The 25421-nt window shown below is 38.1% G+C and overlaps 1 protein-coding gene across 2 annotated transcripts in view; it reads right to left on the reverse strand.

Moving 5' to 3' along the window:
- The window catches only part of LOC112044364 (uncharacterized), a 554970-nt gene extending 529864 nt beyond the window's left edge, over positions 1 to 25106 (reverse strand). The window contains exon 1 of one of the 2 annotated variants that reach the window (XM_052888051.1): positions 24937 to 25106. In XM_052888051.1, the coding sequence (XP_052744011.1) occupies positions 24937 to 24938 (2 nt within the window). In that variant the 5' untranslated portion in view covers positions 24939 to 25106. The remainder of the gene's footprint in view (positions 1 to 24936) is intronic. The other variant, XM_024080189.2, reaches the window with a different exon arrangement.
- Positions 25107 to 25421: the final 315 nt, after the last annotated feature.

A 25421-nucleotide genomic window follows, 5' to 3' on the forward strand; every position in this document is an offset into this window, starting at 1 on the left:
TATGAACTGGTCGTTTCAAGAAACCGTATTCAGTTTTAACAGTGACGGAACGAATGACACCATCTTTAGAATTCACTTTATGAACCCGGCCTAACTTCCATTGAAATGGAGGTACGTTTGGATAGTTTATATGAATTAGTGTACTGATTTGAAGATTCTCGATGTTCTCAGTCCATTTACTTCGCTTTCGAAACGTATGCAAGTATTGGATGTGCCATTGCTTCCAGTGAATTTGGATTAAATTTTGCATTAACTGCCAACGCGAAAACCTCTGTGGTCCGAACCACCACAGTTTGTAAATTTTAATTTCCGACGCGAAATCCGCTGGGTTCTCAAATAAACGAACGTGTCTCCATTTATCTGGAGACACTATATTAAGAATCGAAACGACGCGATTTGCTACATAAGTAGACCAGTTATAGGGAGCAGCCCGTAACGAACATAAAACGAAGCTTGAATCGGTCCAAGGTACCTCCCGAGCGATTGGCACCTTGGACTTTATCGACTTACGAATAAATGTAAATAACGAAGGTAAGAAATTTGCAGCGCATAGTTCTAACCTAGGCAAAGACAATCTTTTCAAAGGAGCTACACGAGATTTGCCTGCTAAAATATGAACAGATACATTTTGATCTGGATGTACAACTCTAATATATATAAATGATGCGTAAGCAGCTTCTGAGCTATCACAAAATCCATTAAGCTCAACACAACAATCAGTCGAAGATGGAACGAAACGAGGAATGTGGATGGTGGATAGTTTTGGAAATTCTGAAACTATACGAAGCCACTTACGTTGAATGTGAATTGGAACCTCTGCATCCCAGTCAACGCCTGCTAACCAAAGTTCTTGAATAAGAATCTTGGCAGCAACAATGACTGGACTTAGAAACCCGACAGGATCAAAAATGCGAGCAATTTCGGACAAAATTACACGTTTTGTTACTTTGTCGTGCAGAGGCTCTACGTGATATACAAACACATCCTTCAAGGGCTGCCACGCTAGGCCTAAAACTTTAGTCGAACTGTCTTCATCAAGGGAAACTGTTGAAGACTCCACCTCCCTTACTTCATCAGAAAGACGTAGTAAAAACAAGGGGCTGTTCGAGCACCACTTACGAAGTTCAAATCCACCTTTTTTTAGAAGTTCAAAAAGTTGATTTTGGAGATGAATAGCGGATTCCACCGAATCAGAACCACTTAAAACATCGTCCATATAAGTAGCGTGACGAAGAACTTCAGCAGCTTCCGGAAATTCGGATTGATGATCGATATCTAGTTGCTGAAGAACACGAATCGCTAAAAACGGTGACGACGAGAGCCCGTAAGTCACTGTTTTCAGTCTAAAAACTTGAGGCTCAACGGAAGTGTCTGTACGCCATAATATTAGCTGATAATTTTGATGTTTTTCATCTACGAGAATTTGTCTATACATTTGACGTATATCAGCAGTAAAGGCGACTTTATGAAAACGAAATCCACAAAGCAGTTTTCCAACATCGTTCTGCAACTTCGGACCTATCAGTTGAGTATCATTTAACGATCCTTGGTGAGTCGCAGCCGATGCATCGAAAACAACCCTCAGTTTAGTGGTTGAGCTAGAAGGCCTCACAACTCCATGGTGAGGTATGAAGTAGTGGGGCTGTCGAATATCACTTTGAACAAGTTCCATATGGCCAGATTTAAGATAATCTTCCATAAAATCGAAATATAAATTACGAAACTGATCATCGCGAGCAAAACGACGCTCCATCGAAAGTAAGCGTTTCATTGCTATCGAACGCGATTCACCAAGTGATGGTTCCCCTTCCCGAAATGGAAGTGATACGATGAACCTACCACATGTCAAGCGCTTGTGAGACTGAACGAATATTTCTTCACATCGCTGATCATCAGGCGATAGGACTACTTGTTCTGGAACAGACTCTATTTCCCAAAATTTACGAATTAAATTATCAAGACTGCTTTCTTGATCTGAGACGACGAAAGACGAAATCATTTTATGCGAATCATGATTACGAACGAATTTAAGGTCAACTTTTCCGATAAGAAGCCAACCAAGCGAACTAGAAATGGCTATTGGTGTACCAATAGGCCCACGAATAATTTCTCCGACGAAAATATCATCATAGACATCTCCTCCGAGCAAGATGTCAACAGATGAAGGCGAATTGAAATTTGGATCCGCTAACTGTAAATGTTTTATATGAGACCACGATTTTGTCTCAATAAAGTTTGACGGTTTAGCGGATGTTATATTTTTTAGAATTAATCCGCGAAGAGTAAATTCTAATCCTGAAGCCGTGTGTGATTTAACTACGGTCGTTACGAATCCCTTTGAACAAGTAGTCAAATCACCGATTCCTTGAATAGGTGTACCTAACTTACGACGAGTTAAACCAAGACGAGTAACCAGATCTTCAGTAATAAAAGAAGCTTCAGAACCTGGATCGACAAGAGCTCGAGCACGAATAAATTTGCCTGATGAATCGCGAATTAAAATTACAGCAGTTGAAATTAAGACCATACTGTGATTTGAAGTGACATCTGTCGAATACAAAGAGACGACATTCGTTGACTCATTTGAGGGTAGTTCCGATTTCGATAGATCTTCAGATGTAGTTTTTGAATTATTTGCGAAATGTAACATGGAACAATGATGAGAAGCATCACACACTGAACAACGAATTTTTGCGCATGTGTCTGTAAGATCATGCATGGGCTTAAGACATTTCAAACAGAGACCATTTTCTTTTGCGAATCTAAAACGGTCGTAGGGTTTTTTCTGCTTGAACGAATAACACGAAAATAAAGAATGCGAACCACGTTTACACAGCACGCATGTCGAATTCGACTGGACCGAATTACCAGATTTTGATTTGAAACTACTTGCAGTACTAGATTCAGGAGAAGTGACAAATGAGGACTTAGCACGAGTCGTATCTTGATTTTTTGAAAAACGCGTTGAATCAAAACGTGATGTTGAACGTAATGTTGACCTTGAACTTTCCCAAGCGATTATTTCGCGATTTAAAAATTCTTGGAGTTCACTAAAGCGAGGCACTTGATTTGTTGCAATAGATTTATCAAAATTAAGTCGCGTATCTTGATCCAACTTTCTATACAACATGTGAAATAACACGAAGTCCCATTCCTCAATAGGGAAACCCATAGAATCTAAGGCACCGATGTTTTCTAAGAACCCACTAAGAATAGTGCGTAGTCCGGAGGCGGACGGTGAATTTAAATTTGGCAGTTTATATAAAGCGTCCATATGCTGCATTGCTATTAATCGTTCATTTTTATAATTATATTCTAAAATGCCCCATGCTTTTCTATAATTACTACTGGTAATCGACATTCCTTTTAACAATTTACTAGCATCGCCACGAACGTACGATAATAAATATTGAAATTTAGCTACATCTGAAAGATCTTTATTGCGATCGATTAATGATAAGAACAAATCACTAAAGGAATTCCACTCTTTGTATTCACCGGAAAAAGGTGGTACCGATAAAGGCGGTAATTTTACTGCAGTATAATTTGAATTTAAATTTTGATTTACTTCCGGTTTTGGTTCGGAAGTAGATTCCTCTAAACCGAATTTAATACTCATAATTTCTCTAATTAAGTCATTAAAAGTCGAACGAATATTGTTATGTTCAGGTTTCAAAACTTTTGTGCTTTCCAGTTCCAAAGTTTCAATAGACGATTGAATTTGTTCAAATTGGTCCTGTATACGGGCGAGTCCCATACAAGAAACCATAAATTTTCGATAAGAATTCACGTCTGAGTTTACCTCCATACCTAACTCAATTATAGTATTCAATTCGCGCTCGATGCAACCTCTGCGATGCATTAAAGCAGCGTGCTCTGTTGATTCCGTCATATTGTAAAATAATTAATAAACTATAAATAAAAATAAAAAAAAAATAATAAAAAGAGTTCAAGAATAAAAATATTTTTTATTTACCGAACTTGGCGTATTCACTGCCGTGCCCACTACGGAACGGCTTACTACACGAAAACATAAAAACTCAAATATAAAAAAAAAACAAAATGAAAAAATTAAATATATTTTCGAACAATGTCGTGAGTCGTAATCGTATCGTATGGTATAAATGCTACATGAATCCGATCGAACTTACTTCACTCAACGTAATCTCAAAACTAAAACGAACTAAAATGAACTAATTCAATACACCTCGAGTAGGTATAAAGAACAATTACAAACAATTACGATATATTTAAGATAAAATAATACGAATGAAACGAATAAAATAACTGGCGAAACTAACGAAAATTGGTAAGGTAGGTAGGTACCTCACTTCGTAATAAAAATTATCACTTTTACGAATACTTAGGTTATTAGAATGAGTTAAGTATATTACCTATTATTTATGAGTAACGAAATATACGCGGCACTAATTATTATTATTATATTATGCAGTTTTTAACGAAATAAATGGATCATCTAGAACTTGACCTATATAATTTAACTTTGAATGCGAAGAACGAACAAAGAATGAAACAGTAGGTATGGCGTCATTCGAATTCCGATTGCAATGATTTTAGGTTATAAAATATAAGAAAATACGTGTATGGCGGGGTGTTTCGATTAAACAGAATAAAGAAAACTTAATATCTGGCTAATTTTCTTTCTTCCAGTAACAATCATGTTACTGGAAGAAAGAAAATTACTAATATCAAAGAAAAACAAAGACCGAAAAAGCATCGCCATACTTAGTAAACAGATACGAGAAAGTATGAGGAAAGATAGGAAATTAAAGCGAATAACAAAACTAGAATATACAATTCAAAAAACAGGCGGTACCAAAAAGGCATTTAAAGATTTAAAGGACCATGGAAAGGAATGGATTCCCAAACTGAAAAGCAATAATTCAGGCCTTGAGACAAAACGGAAAGAAATTCAGAAAATAGCTACGGAATATTACAGAAATCTTTACTCAAAGGCAGACAAGGACGAAGACTCAGAAATAAACTCGGAGCCAACAAATATAAACAACGACATACCACCCATACTCAAGACAGAAGTACAGAGAGCTATCTATTCCCAAAAAATGGAAACAGCTCCAGGACCTGACAAAATACCAAACGAACTGTTAAGAGGTACAGCTGAAGAATTGACTCCGATTCTAACAAAACTTTTCAATGACATTCTTAGCACAGGCATGATTCCAGAGCAGTGGGGTAAATCTCACATAATTCTTCTGCACAAAAAAGGACCTAAGGAAGACATCAGCAATTACAGACCAATAAGCTTGATATCGAACATCTACAAAGTCTTCGCAAAAGTTATCCTAGAAAGAATTGCACAACAACTGAACGAGAATCAGCCTATAGAGCAGGCTGGATTTAGAAAAAACTACAGCACAATCGACCATATTCACACAATCAAACAAATTTTAGAAAAGAGCAAAGAGTACCAAAAGCCTGTTTATATAATTTTCGTAGACTACTCTAAAGCATTTGATAGCTTGAATCACAACTACATTTGGTCAACACTAAAACAGCAAGGAGTGGACATCTGCTACATAAATGTCATGCAAAACATTTACAGACAAAGCAAAGGAAGTATAAAACTGGAAACGATAGGTAGCCCATTTCCTATAGACAGAGGTGTTAGACAAGGGGACCCACTGTCACCAAATTTGTTTACTGCAGTGCTGGAGAATATCTTCAAACGCCTTGACTGGGCTGAATATGGTCTGAATATAAATGGCCGCCGCCTAAATCATTTGAGATTTGCAGACGATCTCATCTTGCTGGAAGAGGACCCATATAAAATACAAATAATGGTACAGTCTTTAGCCAGTAAAAGTAAAGAAGTAGGCCTTTTAATGAATACTGCAAAAACAAAACTAATGACTAACTCAAAAGAGGTTGATATAGTTCTGGATGGAAATAAGCTCGAGTATGTACAAGAGTATGTGTATTTGGGTCAGATAATTGCTCCTATAGACCAAATGTCAAAAGAAGTAAACAAGAGAATTGCTAGTGGGTGGAGAAAATACTGGTCACTAAAGGAAATAATGAAAAGCAAAGAAATAAATATGTCCATTAAGAGGAAAACCTTCAATACGTCTATACTCCCTTGTATAACATACGGAAGCGAAACTTGGTCCCTGACACAAAAACATAGAGAAAAGTTAGCTAAGTGTCAGAGGGCAATGGAACGAAGTATTTTGGGTATAAGACTAAAGGACAGGATCACCTCAAGTGAGATAAAACATAGGACAAAACTCGCTGATGTTCTCATTAGAATCGACCTCTTGAAATGGCGTTGGACGGGACACATGTTGCGCTGCACAACCGATAAATGGAGCAAGCAGGTGACACTCTGGTACCCAAGGGACAGTACCAGACAACGTGGACGTCCAATAAGAAGGTGGGAGGACGACATCCGCCTAACCCTGGGGCCACGCTGGACCAGAGTTGCGGCTGACAGGGTGCAGTGGAAGCAGCTGGAGGAGGCCTATGTCAGAAGACACTTTGAACAGCGGGACATAATATAATCAATTAAATCAAACAACACTCATGTAACCAAAAGCTGTTCAAAATAAAAGGCTATTTTATTTATTTATTTATTTTATTTAATATCTGGCTACGAAGGCCAATAAATGTGGGGGAGATTCCCCCGGGGAGTGATTTTAGTGGACTGTATTTTACGAATGTAAGGTGCTGGTGGAAGGAGTTTATTCGAATGTTTCCTTCATTCTAATGGGCAGGCTCCTATCACCGATACGAAGGGTAATTCAAACAAACCACCTACCTTTCGATGATCTGCTGCTGCCCAGCTGCTGGAGTCCAGCTCCCACGCCGACACGTGTTGACGCGCACACCCACTTGGCCGCGGCCTTTTTACACCTTGTCTTTTTATTACGATATCGAACCAAGTCAAATATTAAATAATACCGAAGATTATATTGTCACCCGAATTGAACGCCCGTTCCGAATAAACGGGCAGCGAATAGGAAGCGAAAAAATGTCCGACGAATAGGCGAAAGGTCGACAATACAATTGGCGAGCGACTGACGGCAGGGCGCTCACAGCTCCGAGCGCGGTGAGGCAGTCTGTAGAATACCCTCAAAATCGGCGACAAAAGTACCCACCAAAATTGAGGAATTTTCGAACTCCGAATAAATCGAATATTTACGAACAAAAACTATAAGAAATTGTAATTTAATTGTTATCAAATGTAAATTGTAATACTGTATGACTTTTTCAAAAGAGCAACTGTTGAGTTTCTTGCCGGTATCTTCTCAGCAGAACCTGCCTTCCGAACCGGTGGTAGAATCTTTACAAATAGTCAACTGACGTGTCAAAAGTGCTTGTAAACTGAGCCTACTTGAAATAAATGAATTTTGAATTTTGAATTTTCAACAATTAAGCTAAGGCTTAACTGTTGGATCAAGAGATCATCTTAAAGTGTTAAGTATTATATCTGTTACTATGAAATATAGAACTCCCATGGTGTGTTTTAATTACCCCATTCATAAACAGTAGGGATCTCAGTCAGCCTCTTAAATCTGTTTAATAATGTCCAATTTAGTTATCAATTCACTAATTTTGCTGTAAGGAAAATTCCAAGTGCTCCAAAACAACATTTTACAAAATGAAAAGTAGTAAAATACATGTACAATTATTATGTGTTAGTAAAAAAGAAGTGGTGTGTGCCATAATTACCCCATTTCTAAACACACTCTTACCGACACTCGCAGTATGGGGAGCACACTCAGCCTCATAAATAGTTTAACGCTGAATAATATTTTTTTATTCTAGGACGTTGTTTTATTTATTATTGCTCTTTTAACACTATAAAGTAACACTAACATGCTGAAGGAGGAGAACAAGTGGCTTAAAACAACATGTTTTTGTTGTTTAAAGCCACTTATATTCGGTATATTGGTACACATAGACTAGATAAACCATAGGTTCTCAATTTTGCTGATAACGCCTTTTGTGGGCATTTGAGATTTTCAGGGCTTTCCTGAGAAAGGACCTCGAGAAAATTAGAGGGCATTGAGATGAAACGATATATACGACTACGATATATAACGATATATATAACTATGAGCGCCGTCATATTTGGCTAGACTGTTATGCTGAGCGCCTTTCACCTTACTGCTACTACACGGATGGCTCTCCGACAAAAATACGACGAAAAATTTGAGACAAAGTCAAAAATGAAAAAAAATTAATCATTTAATTTTTTTTTAATTATAAAAATTAACCGAATGAAGAAAACTTCTATAATAAAAATAATAATTAGGAAAATATCCAAAGGGGGCAAAATTAAGGTTGAGAACCTATTGCTTTAAGTTAATTTATTGCTACAGGAGGAAAATTCCAAGAGCCCTAAAACAACAAAAACAAAACTTGTACACGAAAAGTTTAGAGGTATAAGTATAGGTAAATTCTGTAAAGTTACAGCCGGTTCCCGTTTATATAGAAATACAGAGATAATATATAGCCTATAACCTTGCTCGATAAATGGGCTATCTAATACTGAAAGAATTTTACAAATCGGACCAGTAGTTCCAGAGATTAGCGCGTTCAAGCAAACAAACAAACTCTTCAGCTTTATAATATTAATATAGATGTATTGAACTTTTTGTAAAATATTCAAGTCACTTAATCGTAGAATTGATATAACCTACGATTTATCCGAAGTTTTCTTGACATAGAAAATTTTATATGTAAGTATAGATGGTATGTGTGTAAAACATAGTTTAAAAAAATGAAGTATCTATACAGTGCAAAAATTATCTGTATACAAACTACATAAAGGTGCTTCTAACAAACCCACTCGCTTTATGGTGTGTTTTAATTACCCCGGCAAAGTGCATCCTCAACATGCCCCATAAAACGCGTACCTACCTTCGTGTATTGTCTAAACCTTCTTTTAGCTGAGCACTGATATATTAACAGTTCAAACTTTTATTTGGAAATCCATACAAAAGTACAAAAATATTCGAAAATCCTACTAATATTATAAACGCGAAAGTTTGTTTGGATGTTTGTTACTCTTTAACGCCGCTACCACTGAAGCGATTTGGCTGAAATTTGGAATGGAAACAGATTTTACTCAGAATTAACACATGGCTACTTTTATCCTGAAAAAATCCATGGTTTCCGAGGGATTTGTAAAAAACTAAATTCCACGACGAAGTCGCGGGCGTCCGCTAGTTAGTTAGCAATGGTGGATGGCTGTGGTGATAAGAGATGTTAGAATAATAGTCCACCGCGCTAGCCCAATGCGGATTGACAGATTTCACACACGCAGAGAATTAAGAAAATTCTCAGTTATACAGGTTTCCTTGTGATGTTTTTCCTTCACCGTTTGAGACACGTGATATTTAATGATTATGACGTCTGCCTTCGAGTCGGTGTAGGTTCGAATCCGGTCCAGGGCATGCATCTCCAACTTCAACTATTACCCACTATAAACTTTTACTCTAAACTTCAAAGTTTAGAACATCGCCGAAAGGTTGCCTATATATCGGTGTTCTACAAGATGTATTTCGGGAGTGCGCTCAGGAACTGTTCGATCTTGTGCCACCTTCGCCGTTCTACCACAGGGCTGCTAGGCATCGCAGAGATCTGCACCGCTACGTCCTCGAAATTCCTCGGACGCGTACTAAGCGGTTTAGTTCCTCTTTCCTTCGCACTGCAGATGTGGAATGCTCTCCCAGCTTCTGTTTTCCCCACCACCTACAATATGGATATCTTGTAGGCATCTTCTAGAGTGATTATGCATCTTCTAGGCAAGCGCGTTCCACCATAGGCTGCATCATCTCTTACCATCAGGCGTGATTGCAGCTAAGTGCTTGCTTATACAAAATAAAAAATAAAAAAAAGACTCTATGCAATAATAATAGATTGACAATGACGGCCGCGTGGCGCAGTGGGTAGTGACCCTGCTTTCTGCATCCACGGCCGTGGGTTCGATTCCCACAACTGGAAAATATTTGTGTGATGAGCATGGGTGTTTTCCAGTGTCTATGTGTATTTATACATTATATAAGTATTTATATGTAGTATATAATTGTATATTAATATTATAATATCAACTATCTTAGTACCCATAACACAAGCTACTCTGTATGCTTACTTTGGGGCTAGATATTGATGTGTATTGTTTAAGTTTATTTATATTTAATAGAAACCGCCTCAAAGTTATCTTAGTTTCACAAGATTTAGGTACAGGAAATACTGTTCCGCTTTAAGCCTTAAACCAGAATTTTTCCGTGGCAAAATCTATCTAAGAGTGATTTATTATGAGTAACTAGAAATATTATACTCTATTATCCGATCTATTGTATTAAAGGATCTTATATTATATTTCTTTATCGGTATTCTGATGTAAATTGCAGATGTTTCTAGAATAAAATCCCCGCAGGCTGCAACGCAATTAATTTCTCCTGAGAATAAACACGCGTCTTGTGTTATGGCGCTCTTTAAATCATCTAGGTTTTGCGTAAAAAATGGTACATAATCTACTGTATTTTTATAATATTAATTTATAGGGTTCCTTACCTTAATAATAAAACAAACCTTGTATGTCTGTCAAGACTCTTCTTTTCATAGCTACGAGTAAATGAATCATTATTATTAGAAGAACTTTTTAAATAGGGAAGCAATAACGCCAAGCTTCTTTTAGGGTTTGGATCTGAAGGGCATCATTATCAACCCATATTCGGCTCACTGCTGAGCTCGAGTCTCCTCTCAGAATGAGAGGGGTTAGGCCAATAGTCCACCACGCTGGCCCAATGCGGATTGGCAGACTTTACACACGCAGAGAATTAGAAATTTCTGTGGTAGGTATGCAGGTTTCCTCACGATGTTTTCCTTCACCGTTTGAGACACGTCATATTTAATTTCTTAAAATGCACACAACTAAAAAGTTGGAGATGCATGCCCTGGACTGAATTTGAACCCACACCCTCCGGAATCGGAGGTTGAGGTCATATACCCTGGGCTATTACGGCTCTCTGAAGGGCAGGGTTGTCTGTAATAATACAGACACATTAGCACCCATACCTCAAATTGACAAATGCATGGCGGAGCATTATATGAAGTGTTCCTATTCCTAGCATGTCCAACAAAGCAATGCTCAGGCCTCGACAGTCAGAGCTTTTGCGCTTGCCCAATTCCTTCGATTCTAATAAGGAGCCTACGGCAATTTCACTATAGGAAGAAAACGCTATAAACGAGAGATGAAAATAATTATAAGGACGCTTGGAGGCCATTGGATCAGCTTTACACAAGTAGTAAAATTATAATTGTGTACCTACATAAAAAAGAGCAACTGCTGAGTTTTTTGCCGGCTCTTCTCAACAGAACCTGAACTGAACCGGTGGTCGAGTCTCTACATATAGTCAAACTTGACGTTTCAAAAGTGCTTGTAAACTAAGCCTACTTGAAATAATTGAATTTTTATTTAATTTACCAGTAGTTTGATAATATATTACCCATATATTTTCTAAAATAAAAATAAAACTTCGTCCGCGTTTCACAAATCACGCGGGATCTATGGATTTTTCCGGGATGAGAAGTAGCCTTTGTGATAATCCAGAATAAAATCTATTTCCATTCCAAATTTCAGCCAAATCGCTTCAGTAGCCGCAGCGTAAAGGAGGAACAAACATACTTGCACACTTTACACAAACTTTCGCCTTTATCTACATATAGGTATAGGTACTTAAAATAAATCTGTAGAGAGGTCAATTCTGTACATGAAATTTATTTCCAAAATAACTATTAGGGGGTGATTAGTGATCGATACTGATGCCAAAAGTGCAATCAGTAAAATTTTTGTCTGTCTGTCTGCCTGTATGTTCGTTACAGAAACAAAAACTACTCGACGGATTTTAACGAAACTTTCACAATTACTCTTCATAGTCCTGGGCACACTATGATCAATAGGAGCAGAGCAGTGAAGGGAAAAGTTGGGAAAACGGGAGAAGTTACTCCATTTTTACAGCGATACTACTGTAAGGGTTGGATAAAAGAGGTGTAAGGGCGGACGAAATCGCGATCGTCCGCTACTCCGCTAGTAAGTAATATTAGTGTGATTAGTGTGACTAAGTACATACATTTATTAAGTAAGGCTGACTCACTTACACCACGCAACAAGCGACTTGCTGTGTATATATGTGTGTATATCTTGTGTTGTATAGACGTGCAACTTGTACTGATGAGTGCACTCGACCTCGGCATGCGGATTTCTTTTCTATGTCTGTGTCAACGCCATATTCGCATAATATATTTTGCAAGCATTTTGAGGGACATATTTCTCAAACACAAATACATACATATTTAATTACGAGTAATGTTTTAATTTAATTTATATAAAACTAGCTATCGCCGCGCGGTTTCATCCGCGTGGTTCACGTTCCCGTAGGAATACGGGGATAATATATAGCCTATAGCCGTCCTCGATAAATGGGTTATCTAACACTGAAAGAATTTTTCAAATCGGTCTAGTAGTTCCTGAAATTAGCGCGTTCAATCAAAAAAAAATCGTTTGTCGGTAGGGTGGTAGCTAGCCACGGCCAAAGCCTCCACGCCACGGAGGTCGTCAAAAGTCTAAAAAATTTGAAAAAAAAAGTCTAAGAATATAGCGAGCTAACTTCGAAGGTATACATCTAGTTCTATCCATACCTTGTAGGTATGTACTAGCGGACGCCCGCGACTTCGTCCGCCCTTAGACCTCTTTAATCCAGCCCTTACAGTGGTATCGCTGTAAAAATGGATTAACTTTTCCCGTTTTCCCAACATTTCCCTTCACTGCTCTGCTCCTATTCATCGTAGCGTGATGAAAAGTATAGTTTTAGCTGCCCTGGAGTATGAAGAATAATTGTGCTAAGTCTCGTTAAAATCCGTCGAGTAGTTTTTGTCCCTATAACGAACATACAGACAGAGAAACAAAAATTTTACTGATTGCATTTTTGGCATCAGTATCGATAACTAATCACCCCCGATAGTTATTTTGGAAATATATTTCATGACCTCTTCACAGATTTATTATAAGTATAGATGTGTCCATACTTCTTACGGATTCTACATAGCATAATACTGGAACGCTAAATAGCCTTGCCAATAAGGTGGCTACGGATGGCATAGCTACGACCGAACCTAGTCGTAGGAGAAAAACGAGAATTATTTTTAACTAGCGGACGCTTGCAATTTCGTCCGCGTGGAATTCAGTTATTCACAAATCCCGCGGGAACCATGGATTTTTCCAAAATGAACAGTATATATGTTAATCCAGAGTAAAATCTATTCCCATTCCAAATTTCAGCCAAATCACTTCAGTAGCCGAAGCACAAAGGAGGAACAAACATACACACTCACATAACATTCGCCTTTATAATATTAGTGTGATGAATAATGAAAAATCAATCATTAAACACCAACAAATTTTGCTTCGCTTTTACAAATCAGTAGAGATGCTATTAGATCCAATCCAATAAAACCCTTCAACGTGACATAGGTTTGCGAGGTGTCCCGGCAATATGGTATTGAGGTAATTGCTGATTGGCAAGAGGGGCCTCTTCATCTACCTCTTTTGTAATCTTAATTAAATATCCTGTGAAGAGGGTACATCCAAAATTACTTGTAGATATAATTCGATAATTAGACCACTTCAAAATATTTTTACCAGCTCGTAAATAAGAATGTAGAATTTTATATAGACTAACGGTGCATTAAATAGCAGCAGATTGATATATACATATTGCCTAGTTCCTCGACTTGACAATTAGACAAATACACAAATGACAACTAGACCGCCATTACAAAAATGACAGTTTTTAGCAGACTCAGAAGTGATTACAAAAAAGAAAACTAATGTCGAACAAAGGTTATGATTCACAATATTTGTCAGGACAACTTAATTAACAAATCAAACTGTAACCAAAATAAGACTCTAGAATGGCAGAGAATGGAGTCACGCACTTGTGAACGTCATGTGTTGGGTTAAAGGCGCCTTTGACTGTTAACAAACACTCCCCTTTTCCACTTCAAGTCACTCTCCCCGCCTATCCCAAGTAACCCATAAAGAATTAGACAACAAGATATGTGGACGGCTCGAACGCCACGAGCACACTGAAGCCGTCCGTAAAGCAAGTCGTTGAAACGCGGCGATGACACAATGAGCGTCATTAAGACATTAGCACCGCGTCTACGAGACTTGTTTCGTGGCGCGGAGTATACCGTGCCCCATAATACATAGACAACACACTCGTATCAGCAGGCAAATTCACTAACTTTGACGTATGTTAATTGACATACCTGTACGAAATGAGATTCTATGTAACAAGTGGCATCCGGTGCCTAATGACATTTCTTAGTTGATTCGATGTCTATTTTAACAGGTTGTCAATTAAGACCAAATTAGTGAAAAGGCCAGCAGTTCTTGATGTAGGAACTATTATAATAAACCCTATTTTACGAGACTTTACATGACATAAAATACGCTTAATTTAGATAACAATTGGATCAACAAAAATGTTTATATTCCGTGTAAAGTCAATTATTAAAGACACCAAGCGAAGCTCAGTCGGCCAAACATAATTACTGATTATGATATCAGAGAAAAAAGCGCAGAACGACACAAAAAAGTGTCGGTTATTTGTTGTGAATCGATTATTACAGTTGACTGCACAGATTGTCGGAGGGATCCAATAATAGGGATAGTTAAAAAAAAAGACTGCATCGCTGCGGCGCGGCGCGCCTGCATTTTGATACTTTATTTCTGCAAACTCGTTTAATACTTGCGGGAGGCTCCCGCCGAGTCACGCAGTATAATGCCCCGGCCACATGTGCGACACAAGATTAAGTTTTTTTTTTTTTTAAATTTGCCATATTTTTTATAATATAACCAATATTCCCCTCCAACTAGCCGGGAAAGACTGTGCTAGGAGTGGGTACGACAATAGACCAACGGGGTGAGGATTGAACCACCACCCCTCGGTGATGAGTCCAACCGCTCTTACCTATCGAGGCTTTCAAAAGTTTCTTTGTTATTGTATTTTCTTCTTGAAGGACTCTTTAGGTGTATACAAATAAAGAGTCCTTAAAGAAGGATTAAAAATCTTAAAATACAAAATAGGGATTAGGGTAGTTGACTCATATCAATTTGAATATATATAATATTAATTTCGTGTAGTACATAGAATAAGGGTCCGAAATATATCGATATCAATTAATAAAAGTTAAGAATTTCTTAAAAAACTTAATTTGAACCTGATCCTGAGCGGTCCTGCTGCGGCTGCCCACGGGCTGATAGTGAAACTACCTATGAAAACAATTTTCCAGCGGCAGTGGCGTAGCGTGCCTCAGAGGGCCACTGTATCAAAATTAGTGGGGGGGGGGGGGCAATTAATGAAGGGTATAAAGATTTCTTACAAAGAAACAAAAATGCTCGCTTAAAATAAATATGTTATAATAAATGACAATGTTATGTAGGATGTTTCCAACATTTCAACGCACGCTTAAGCTAGGAATTAAGTGAGAGTTCAATTTTCCTATCTTTTGCTTTTACACGTAAGGGCATCGATAGTAGATCGTTAGTTGTACCTCAAAGCGTCGCGATATTGTCATTGGTTTCGCACATTGAGAACGTTATCACTCGTAACACATTTCTCTTTATTCATGCGTGTGTTTTTACACTTTCAAAATGAACACGAAGGCATAATTAAGGGATTAAAATAAAAAAAAACCAGTAAATATTTTTTTTAACTCCACGTCCACTCACAGCATGCACTTGTTATATGCTAAGATAAGATGTGCGTGCACGTCTTTGGGTAATGACATAAAATTGTGCGTTCTTTAGTATGGAGGCGCCCATCTAACGATTTATATCGATGCGTAAGGGGCCCCTGTATTCCGGGGGCCCCGTATCATTGATATGGCTGATACAGCGGTAGTTACGCCCTGCCCCGCGGGTAATGTTCTGTGGCATCTTGCAAGTGTGCTTCTACCCTAAGCTGAGGCACGAAAGCCTAAAACCTGTTTGTATACAATGTTATCGGAATCTTTGAATTCTAAACATGAAGCTTGCGAACTCCTAGTTCATATAGTAGGTTTCATTTCTTGATTTATTACCATGTAATACCTACTTAGAGCCGTGATAGCCCAGTGGATATGACCTCTGCCTCCGATTCCGGAGGGTGTGGGTTCGTATCCGGTCCGAGGCATGCACCTCCAACTTTTCAGTTGTGTGCATTTTAAGAAATTAAATATCACCTGTCTCAATTGGTGAAGGAAAACATCGTGAGGAAACCTGCATACCAGAGAATTTTCCTAATTCTCTGAGTGTGTGAAGTCTGCCAATCCGCATTGGGCCAGCGTGGTGGACTATTGGCCTAACCCCTCTCATTCTGAGAGGAGACTCGAGCTCAGCAGTGAGTCGAATATGGGTTGATGACGACGAATACCTACTTTAACCTCTTAAAGATCTAGGTCTGTATTGTCTACTCACAATTTATACATTCGGGAAATTGTTGGACAATTTATAGAATTTTTCATAATAATTCAGCCTCTTATTGGCTTATAGCGAACGCATTACAAAATATTTATCCTACTCGTAATTTTTACCTTTCGAATCCAAAAAGGAAATGAAAGAATAATTAGCTATACTCATCCTTAATTCAGAGATATAGGTAGTGAAAAATACTCATATCAAAATAATTTAAACATTTCGCATAGTACTTGTAAAAAGTACTTGAGATACACAAATTATCAAAAAAAATAGTTTAAAATTACTTTGGAAACTCAAGTACAAAATTATTGCTTATTTAATCTACTTTTCCATACGCCAAAAACACTTCGTTCATTTCGTGATGTCATAGTTTTAGTCGAATTAGTGAATGCCCGATTTTATGCTTTAAGCCGATTTAGGTGCTTAAATTCAGTTTTCCAGGAATCCTGTTCAATGCAGATATAGTAGGTAATTACATACTATACTTTTTTTTTTTTATTCTTTACAAGTTAGCCCTTGACTACAATCTCACCTGATGGTAAGTGATGATGCAGTCTAAGATGGAAGCGGGCTAACTTGTTAGGAGGAGGATGAAAATCCACACCCCTTTCGGTTTCTACACGGCATCGTACCGGAACGCTAAATCGCTTGGCGGTACGTCTTTGCCGGTAGGGTGGTAACTAGCCACGGCCGAAGCCTCCCACCAGCCAGACCTGGACAAATTAAGAAAATCTCAATCTGCCCAGCCGGGGATCGAACCCAGGACCTCCGTCTTGTAAATCCACCGCGCATACCACTGCGCCACGGAGGCCGTCAAAATATTTTCGGTGTGAATATTAAAGAGATTAAGAAATCATGGTTTTTAATAAAAATTTAAATGGGAAATGTAGTAAACAAAACTTAATTGTCATAATGTCACAGATAATTTATACTCGCAGACCATAATGGCGGCAGCGTTTTCGCCTTTTATGTCAAAGGTAATTTTAAAATGATAATTTGGGAGTGTTTAAGTCTTAAAAAAACACGATTTTTTTTCGATTTAATCGAATAGATATTATATTGAATAATTTAAAACGGTTTTAAAAATAAGTGTCAACTAGCCTATTAGACCAAATGAGAATCGGACCAATCGGGTTTACCCACTATTACCCATTAACGCATGTTTACCCACTTACCTTTCCAGTTTGTGGTAAACAGAAATGAACTTGAAGGTAAACGTGATTGCAAATGTATTGAATACCGCGAAGGTAGATTTGCACCTAAACTGCACATAGCGTTCTTAATCTATACTTCTATACTAATATTATAAAGCTGAAGAGTTTGTTTGTTTGTTTGATTGAACGCGCTAATCTCAGGAACTACTGGTCTGATTTGAAAAATTCTTTCAGTGTTAGATAGCCCATTTATCGAGGAAGGCTATAGGCTGTATATTATCCCCGTATTCCTACGGGAACGAGAACCACGCGGGTGAAACCGCGCGGCGTCAGCTAGTTTTAATCTTAAACTAATATTTATAGAGGTTAGATTTGAATTTTTTGTTCCCTTCACGAATATGCTTCCTAACTAATGAATCGAATAAAAAAAAACATTTCATCAATGGTACACTATGCTGCACTCGTAATTGTAGACGAATACATATATATCTAGAGCCGTGATGGCCCAGTGGATATGACCTCTGCCTCCGATTGCGGAGGGTGTGGGTTCGAATCCGGTCCGGGGCATGCACCTCCAACTTTTCAGTTGTGTGCATTTTAAGAAATTAAATATCACCTGTCTCAATCGGTCAAGGAAAACATCGTGAGGAAACCAGAGAATTATCTTAATTCTCTGCGTGTGTGAAGTCTGCCAATCCGCATTGGGCCAGCGTGGTGGACTACTGGCCTAACCCCTCTCATTCTGAGAGGAGACTCGAGCTTAGCAGTGAGCCGAATATGGGTTGATGACGTAACATATATACCTAGGACATATGATCTAAGGGCGGACGAAGTCGTCGTCGTCCGCTAGTTTAAACTAATATTATAAAGCTGAAGAAATTGTTTATTTGTTTGTTTGCTTGAACGCGCTAATCTCAGGAACTACTGGTCCGATTTGAAAAATTATTTCAGTGTTAGGTAACCCATTTATCGAGGAAGGCTTTAGGCTATATATTATTACTGTATTCCTACGGGAACGGTAACCACGCGGGTGAAACCGCGTGGCGTCAGCTAGTCATGAAATAAAGCAACCATAGTATCGTAAATGTAAAACCCTAGATACGACTCAAATTAAACCGTAACTAAGGACGTAGATACTAATGATTTTCGACCCACATCCTAATTGTTTTGTGGTCAAGCTTTAGAAGGCACGGCTGGCGTACACCGAATACCCGGAAATAAACGGCAATATACTACATATTAGTATATGTTTACCAGTGGCACAAGGTTGTTAACTAGGGTAGGCACTATACTATATTTGCATATATACAATATGAGAAATCCCTTCTGCGTTATGAATCCTGCCTTTTAAGAGCCGTGATAGCCCAGTGGTTATAACCTCTGCCTTGGATTCGCAGGGCGTAGGCGGCTGGTAGGTTTTGAATGGTGGGAGACTTCGGTAAACAAGTACACGTATGTGCAAAGGCGTAAAGTATGTGTAAAGAATAAAAAAAAGTACGAAGCAGGCATCTACAACTTTTCAGTGTGCATTTTAAGAAATTGACCTTTAGCCTGACCCCTCTCTGAGTGAAGACGTGATGTGTGACGGCCTCTGTGGCGCAGTGGTATGCGAGGTGGATTTACAAGACAGGGGTCCCGGGTTCGATCCCCGGCTGGGCCGATTGAGGTTTTCTTAATTGGTCCAGGTTTGGCTTCGGCCGTGGCTAGTTACCACCCTACCGACAAAGACGTACCGCCAAGCCATTTAACGTTCCGTTACGATGTCGTGTAGAAACCGAAAGGGGTGTGGATTTTCATCCTCCTACTAACAAGTTAGTCCGCTTCCATCTTAGATTACATCATCATTTACCATCAGGGGAGATTGTAATCAAGGGTAAACTTGTAAAGAATAAAAAAAAGACTCGTGCTCAACAGTGAGCTGCATATGGGTTGTTAATGCTGATACATCCCTCTAGTTACTCCTAAAGGTAGGTATACATATTTCGTATTTACGACTAACTTACTAGTAATCATCATCTGAATCGTAATCAAAATATAATCATTGGAAATGATGATTGTTTTAAAAGCAACAATAGAGGAAGATTGCCATGGAAACAGGTTCCGTATCTATTGAGTGCAATATCGAAACGGTCGGCACGACTATGAGTTGTGACCTATCTTCCTTATACAGTTCCGCCAGCCACTGACGATCAAGTAAGCTCACGGATAGCTTGTAGGGGAGAATTGATGTTGAAAGGAGAAACCCAGTCTCAATAACAACTCGGACCCAAAAAATTCAAACGATATACAGGGCTGAAAAATGGCCATAAATTAGAACATTTATGGAGATCTCATGGGGCCAATTTATAGAAAAATCTATGTTGGATAAATCAACTAAATTATTTGTTATAGGTGCATTTGCGCAACTTGATTGGATCCTTTTGACATCAAATTCATTGCATTATCTGTGTCGATCTAGCAGTTTTTATGGGGATTTGACATTGATGCAAAGACTATATACTTATAAGTATAAGGTTTGCATTGATGTGACACATTTGGTCAATATCTCTAGGAAACTGTCAGTTTGACAAAGTTAATACATAGAATAATTTTACTGTCAAACTTATCCAATGACATTGACATATAGATTCAAAAATAGTGCACATTTACAAAGACAGCTGACAACCAAAGTCAATCAGTGAAGTATGCCTTTGTGAAGGTGAACCATTATGAAAATAAGGAAATCAGCTTATTTTCCCTGTCGGCCAATACTATTTTGTCTGAGATTAAAATGGAATAATCTAGCAAAAAATACAAGATTTTTAGTATATTTTTCATTTTTGTATCGTTCTGCAGAGTGGGCCCAATTTTTGACATCTTCTTTACGGACTTTAACCAAGACTTGGTAAATGGTAATACTAGGTTACACTGATTAACCTTCTATTAATCGTATTACTTGTAACGTAAACATAAAAACTAAAAGGTGCCTACGTAACTTCCCGAATAAAAAATAACAATAAAGTTAACTGCTTAATAAAACTACTCGTAAGTAGATAACAATTTACCAACGTCATAAAACTTAGATCGTATTGTCGATAAACATAAACTAAATCGATAACATTATGTTTGTTAGATTAAAATCACTGTCAAGTACAAGGACCTTGAATTACGTTGCAAAAAATGACGACCAGTTGTTGAATTCTGTATACAACGCTGTTTATGCTATCAATAGTTAATACTGCTATTCAACTAAAGATCCAATGTATTACAAATGATATTATGCAACGGAGCAGTGACATTACACTGAACATTAGTGTTGCATGTACTAAGTACTTGCTACTACTAATGACGTAATGAATATTTAATTACAGATTATTGTAGGTGATGTTTGTAACGCAAGCTGAGTTTATTACCTTTGTATTTACCACAGAACAGAAAACGTTAAAAGCTAACGCTTTCTTTAATCCGTGGTTTTTACTAAGTAAGTAGGTACAATGTCACTCTGTTCTGTTCTATTGACCAGCAGGCATATTATGAAACGAACTTTTGAATAACTTGCAAGTGCGAGCTTCGGAGTAACCTCTATTTCTCTCTATGATAGATAGAGAGAGAGATGGAGGACGATACTATAAAAAGAAAAATATAGAAATCAGAAGCAGCTAGTGGGGAAGTCCCACGGTTTCACGCGCGTAGTTCCCGTTTCCGTGAGAATAAGGGGATAAAATATAGCCTATGACACTCACAAATAAGGTGGATTTCTAGTGGTAAAAGTATTTTAAAAATAGGTTCAATAGTTCTAGAGATTACCCCCTACAACACCACAAACTACCTCTTTATAATATACATAGATATAGAAGTATAGATAAACCACACAGTGCATACAAGCAATCTGCCCCGTTCGTCCAGTGGTTAGCCTATTTGGCTTTGGTTGGCGAGGTCCTGGGTTTGAGTCCCGGTCGGGCTACGAGATACTGAGCTTTTCTTTTTTCTATGAAACTTTCCGTGCCCCGGAGAGCACATTAATCCACCGGTCCCGGTCATTAATATTATCGAGTTCATTATTATTATTTTTATCTGATTGTAGTCGTTAATTAATTTTATAATTATCACCCGCGAACCCGCACTAGTGCAGCTTGATGAGTCTAAGCTCCATATCATCTCTTCTAGTAGTCGGCTTGGCCCTGCAGTGGGCCGATAAAAATTTATATTAATATTATTTTGTTTTTTGTATGATTGCTTGAACCCATAAATAGCCCATTTATCGAGTAAGGCTATAGGCTATATATTATCCCCGTATCCCCGGACGTCAGCTAGTAAGTAGTCTGATTAAGATAATACAACAATCAAAGAGGATTAGGTGTTTACGGCAAATCAAACCTTGTCACACCAAATCAAACCTTCGGTATCGATTACCGAAGTAAGTGGCGGACTTTGCCCTTGATCTGTCGAGCGTTTCACAAAGACTCGAAGAGTTAACCCAGTTAGTCCTGGTCGTTATTTCTATCATACAAACACGAAAACCTTCGCTATTTATAGATTCAAAAAATCATTGATTGATTCTTTGAACAGGTAGGTAATACGACACAGTTTGAAGATGGTTATGATAAAAAGAACACCATGTTTTTTCACATGATAGAATAAAGATAACAGAATCTCTTGATTTGAAGCCGCATACACTAACCACTCAAGGGAGTCCGTGACGTGCATAATGTATTTAGGGTATGCAAAAATTGGAAAATTCTTTGTCGAACTATGTATTTTGTGGTCCAACATAGGTTTTTATTGAGTCCTTAGGGTATGCAGTGCATTTTTGCTTGTATGAAGTGCACATCACTGTTTAGAGCATCCAGTCTAGGGAAGCACTAGAGACGACCGATTTTGTGATGACCGCTCTTTTTAAATTCACGTTAACGTTCGGGTCGGTCGGGGTCTTACAAATAAGAGGGGCCCACAGAGGAACATTGCTTAGAGTCAGCCACTGAAGATCAAGTGCCTTGCCTGCAGCGCTAATGGCAGGACATCTGATAAAATTGATCGTGTGTTGGTCGCAATGTGCATGACATCATGCTGATCGCGACCTACACACGATCAATTTTATCAGATATCCCCGCCGTTAGCGCTGCAGGTCCGGCACTTGATCTTCAGTGGCTGACTCTAAGCAATGTTCCTCTGTGGGCCCCTCTTATTTGTAAGACCCCGACCGACCCGAACGTTAACGTGTTAACTGTGCCCTAAAATAATATTTTAATGTGTTCAATAAATCATAATTTTACAATGCAATCCACGTCACTGTGGACAATAAATTGCTGCAATTATGTTGTTGAACATTGCCGTAAAATCGTTCGGCTCAATGTATTTACTGCCTATAAAACCGCTAATAAAAGTCATTCATTAGATGTGAGTCGTTGCAGTGCTAAAACTACTGTGTAATTAAAAACAATTAGTTGCACAATTGATGAGACAAAGTCTTTTAGAGTTTTCGCGACACGTTTAATTAACTCGACGGTTGTGTGACGCAGTGGCGGGTCGTCATGCTATGCATCTATGGTAGGTTCGATTCCCATAACGAAAAAATAATCGTGTGATTGAGCATCTAGTCACCTAGATTTTGTATGAAAAATCTGTCTGTGAGAGTGATTAAGGATTTTATTTGAAGATACACAACATCCGAAAGTAGGGACCATCAGACAAAAGACCTCCAATTACTCAGCAATAGGTAGATATGGAAGATACACAACATCTAAAAGCAGGGATCATCAGACAAAAGACCTCCACTTACTCAGCAATAGGTTTATATAGTTTTTTTAATGTTAAACTAATGATTGTCTAAAATTAAACGTATGTTGAGTTATCCTATTTTTTTATTCTTTACAAGTTAGCCCTTGACTACAATCTCACCTGATGGTAAATGAAGATGTAGTCTTAGATGGAAGCGGGCTAACTTGTAAGGAGGAGGATGAAAATCCACACCCCTTTCGGTTTCTACACGGCATCGTACCGAAACGCTAAATCGCTTGGCGGTACGTCTTTGCCGGTAGGGTGGTAACAACCAGCCAGACCTGGACCAATTAAGAAAATCTCAATCTGCCCAGCCGGGGATCGAACCCAGGACCTCCGTTTTATAAATATACCGCCCATACCACTGCGCCACGGAGGCCGTCAAAATCCTGTAAGTGGGTATACAATCTAGTATATTAATCTTAATGCTAACGTGCATTATGATTAATATATTAATAATTAGTAATTACTCGTAAGTTTTTTGTATCAACTTTGGCTTCCTAAAAAATAAATAAATAAATATTTTCTACAATTTATTTCTTATTCCAAATAAATAACAGATAAGCGTACGTATGTATATATATCTTATGTCGGATATTTCGTACTATCTTGTCCAAAATCAAAACCTACCTAGGAAGGTACCTACCACGGTACCTAAAGGTAGTTAGTGGTACTTATGTGGTACCTACCTACAGAAAATTGCATCAAAAAAAATAATGCTGATTAAATTCCGCAATGGGTAATATCAATCAAGTTCATCGGTTTGGATCCATTAACGTTCTGTTTGAAACACTTCTTTACACTTGAAGGATTTTATTGTCGATATACCTAGGTAGTAGGTAGGTACCTACTACGGATTACCTATACCTAGTGGTATGCGGTACCTACCTAGAGAAAATTGCGTCAAATAAAAATAATGCTGAATAAATTCCGCAACGGGTAATATCAATCAAGTTCTTAGGTTTGGATCAAATTAACTTTCTGTTTGTAACACTTTTTTAAACTTGAAGGAATTTACTGTCGATATACCTAGATAGTAGGTAGGTACCTACTTACCACGGATTACCTATACCTAGTAGTATGCGGTACCTACCTAGAGAAAATTGCGTCAAATAAAAATAATGCTGATTAAATTCCGCAGTTAGTAATATCAATCAAGTTATTCGGTTTGGATCAATTAACTTTCTGTTTGTAACACTTCTTAACTTGAAGGACTATAATGTCGATATACCTACCTAGAAACCTGCTTTTTACAATAATTATCAAAATGGTAAACTTATAAATCATTAAATGATTGCATTTATTACATTTCAATTGAATAAATCGAACACCTGTGACTTTAACACGGGTATAGAACGGACTGAAACAACTTAATTTGTTATTTCAATAAACAAACAATGCACTTACATTTACATTTACTTACTCACCCTTTGAGTAATCGCTTAAAACACTTGAGTGCGGTTCTTTCTAAATGGCCAAATAAAATAGAAACGCAAACATAGATAGGCTTACATTTTGCTGGTGATGCTGGATGCAGCACTGGATCCAAAAATAAGACACAGAATCACTCACAATTCACACTCGATAAATGCACACATCGTAATAATTGCACACGCGCATTGAACTGAGCAGCACAGACCACACATCCGATCACGGCGGCGATTGCCGGGGCACTGGCGACTGAAGCTGAATTCTGTGGAGCTGTAATCTAACTAAGGGGTAAAGGACGAACTGTTTTTACCCTTTAGAGCTTTTTCGAGCTTCCGCGGCTTTAGTGAAGCTTACAAGTTGTTCATCATTAACAACCCATATTCGGCTCACTGTTGTAGGCTAATAAGTCCACCGCGCTGGCCCAATGCAGGTTGGCCGATTTCGCAGGTAGAAAATTCTCAGGTAGGTTGCAGGTTTCCTCACGAAGTTTTTCCTTCATCGTTTCAGACACGTGATATTTGAATTCCTAAAATGCACAAAATCAAAATCCTTAAAAAGAATTCACG

Source organism: Bicyclus anynana, chromosome 21 (assembly GCF_947172395.1).
Source record: "Bicyclus anynana chromosome 21, ilBicAnyn1.1, whole genome shotgun sequence".
NCBI classification, from domain to species: domain Eukaryota; kingdom Metazoa; phylum Arthropoda; class Insecta; order Lepidoptera; family Nymphalidae; genus Bicyclus; species Bicyclus anynana.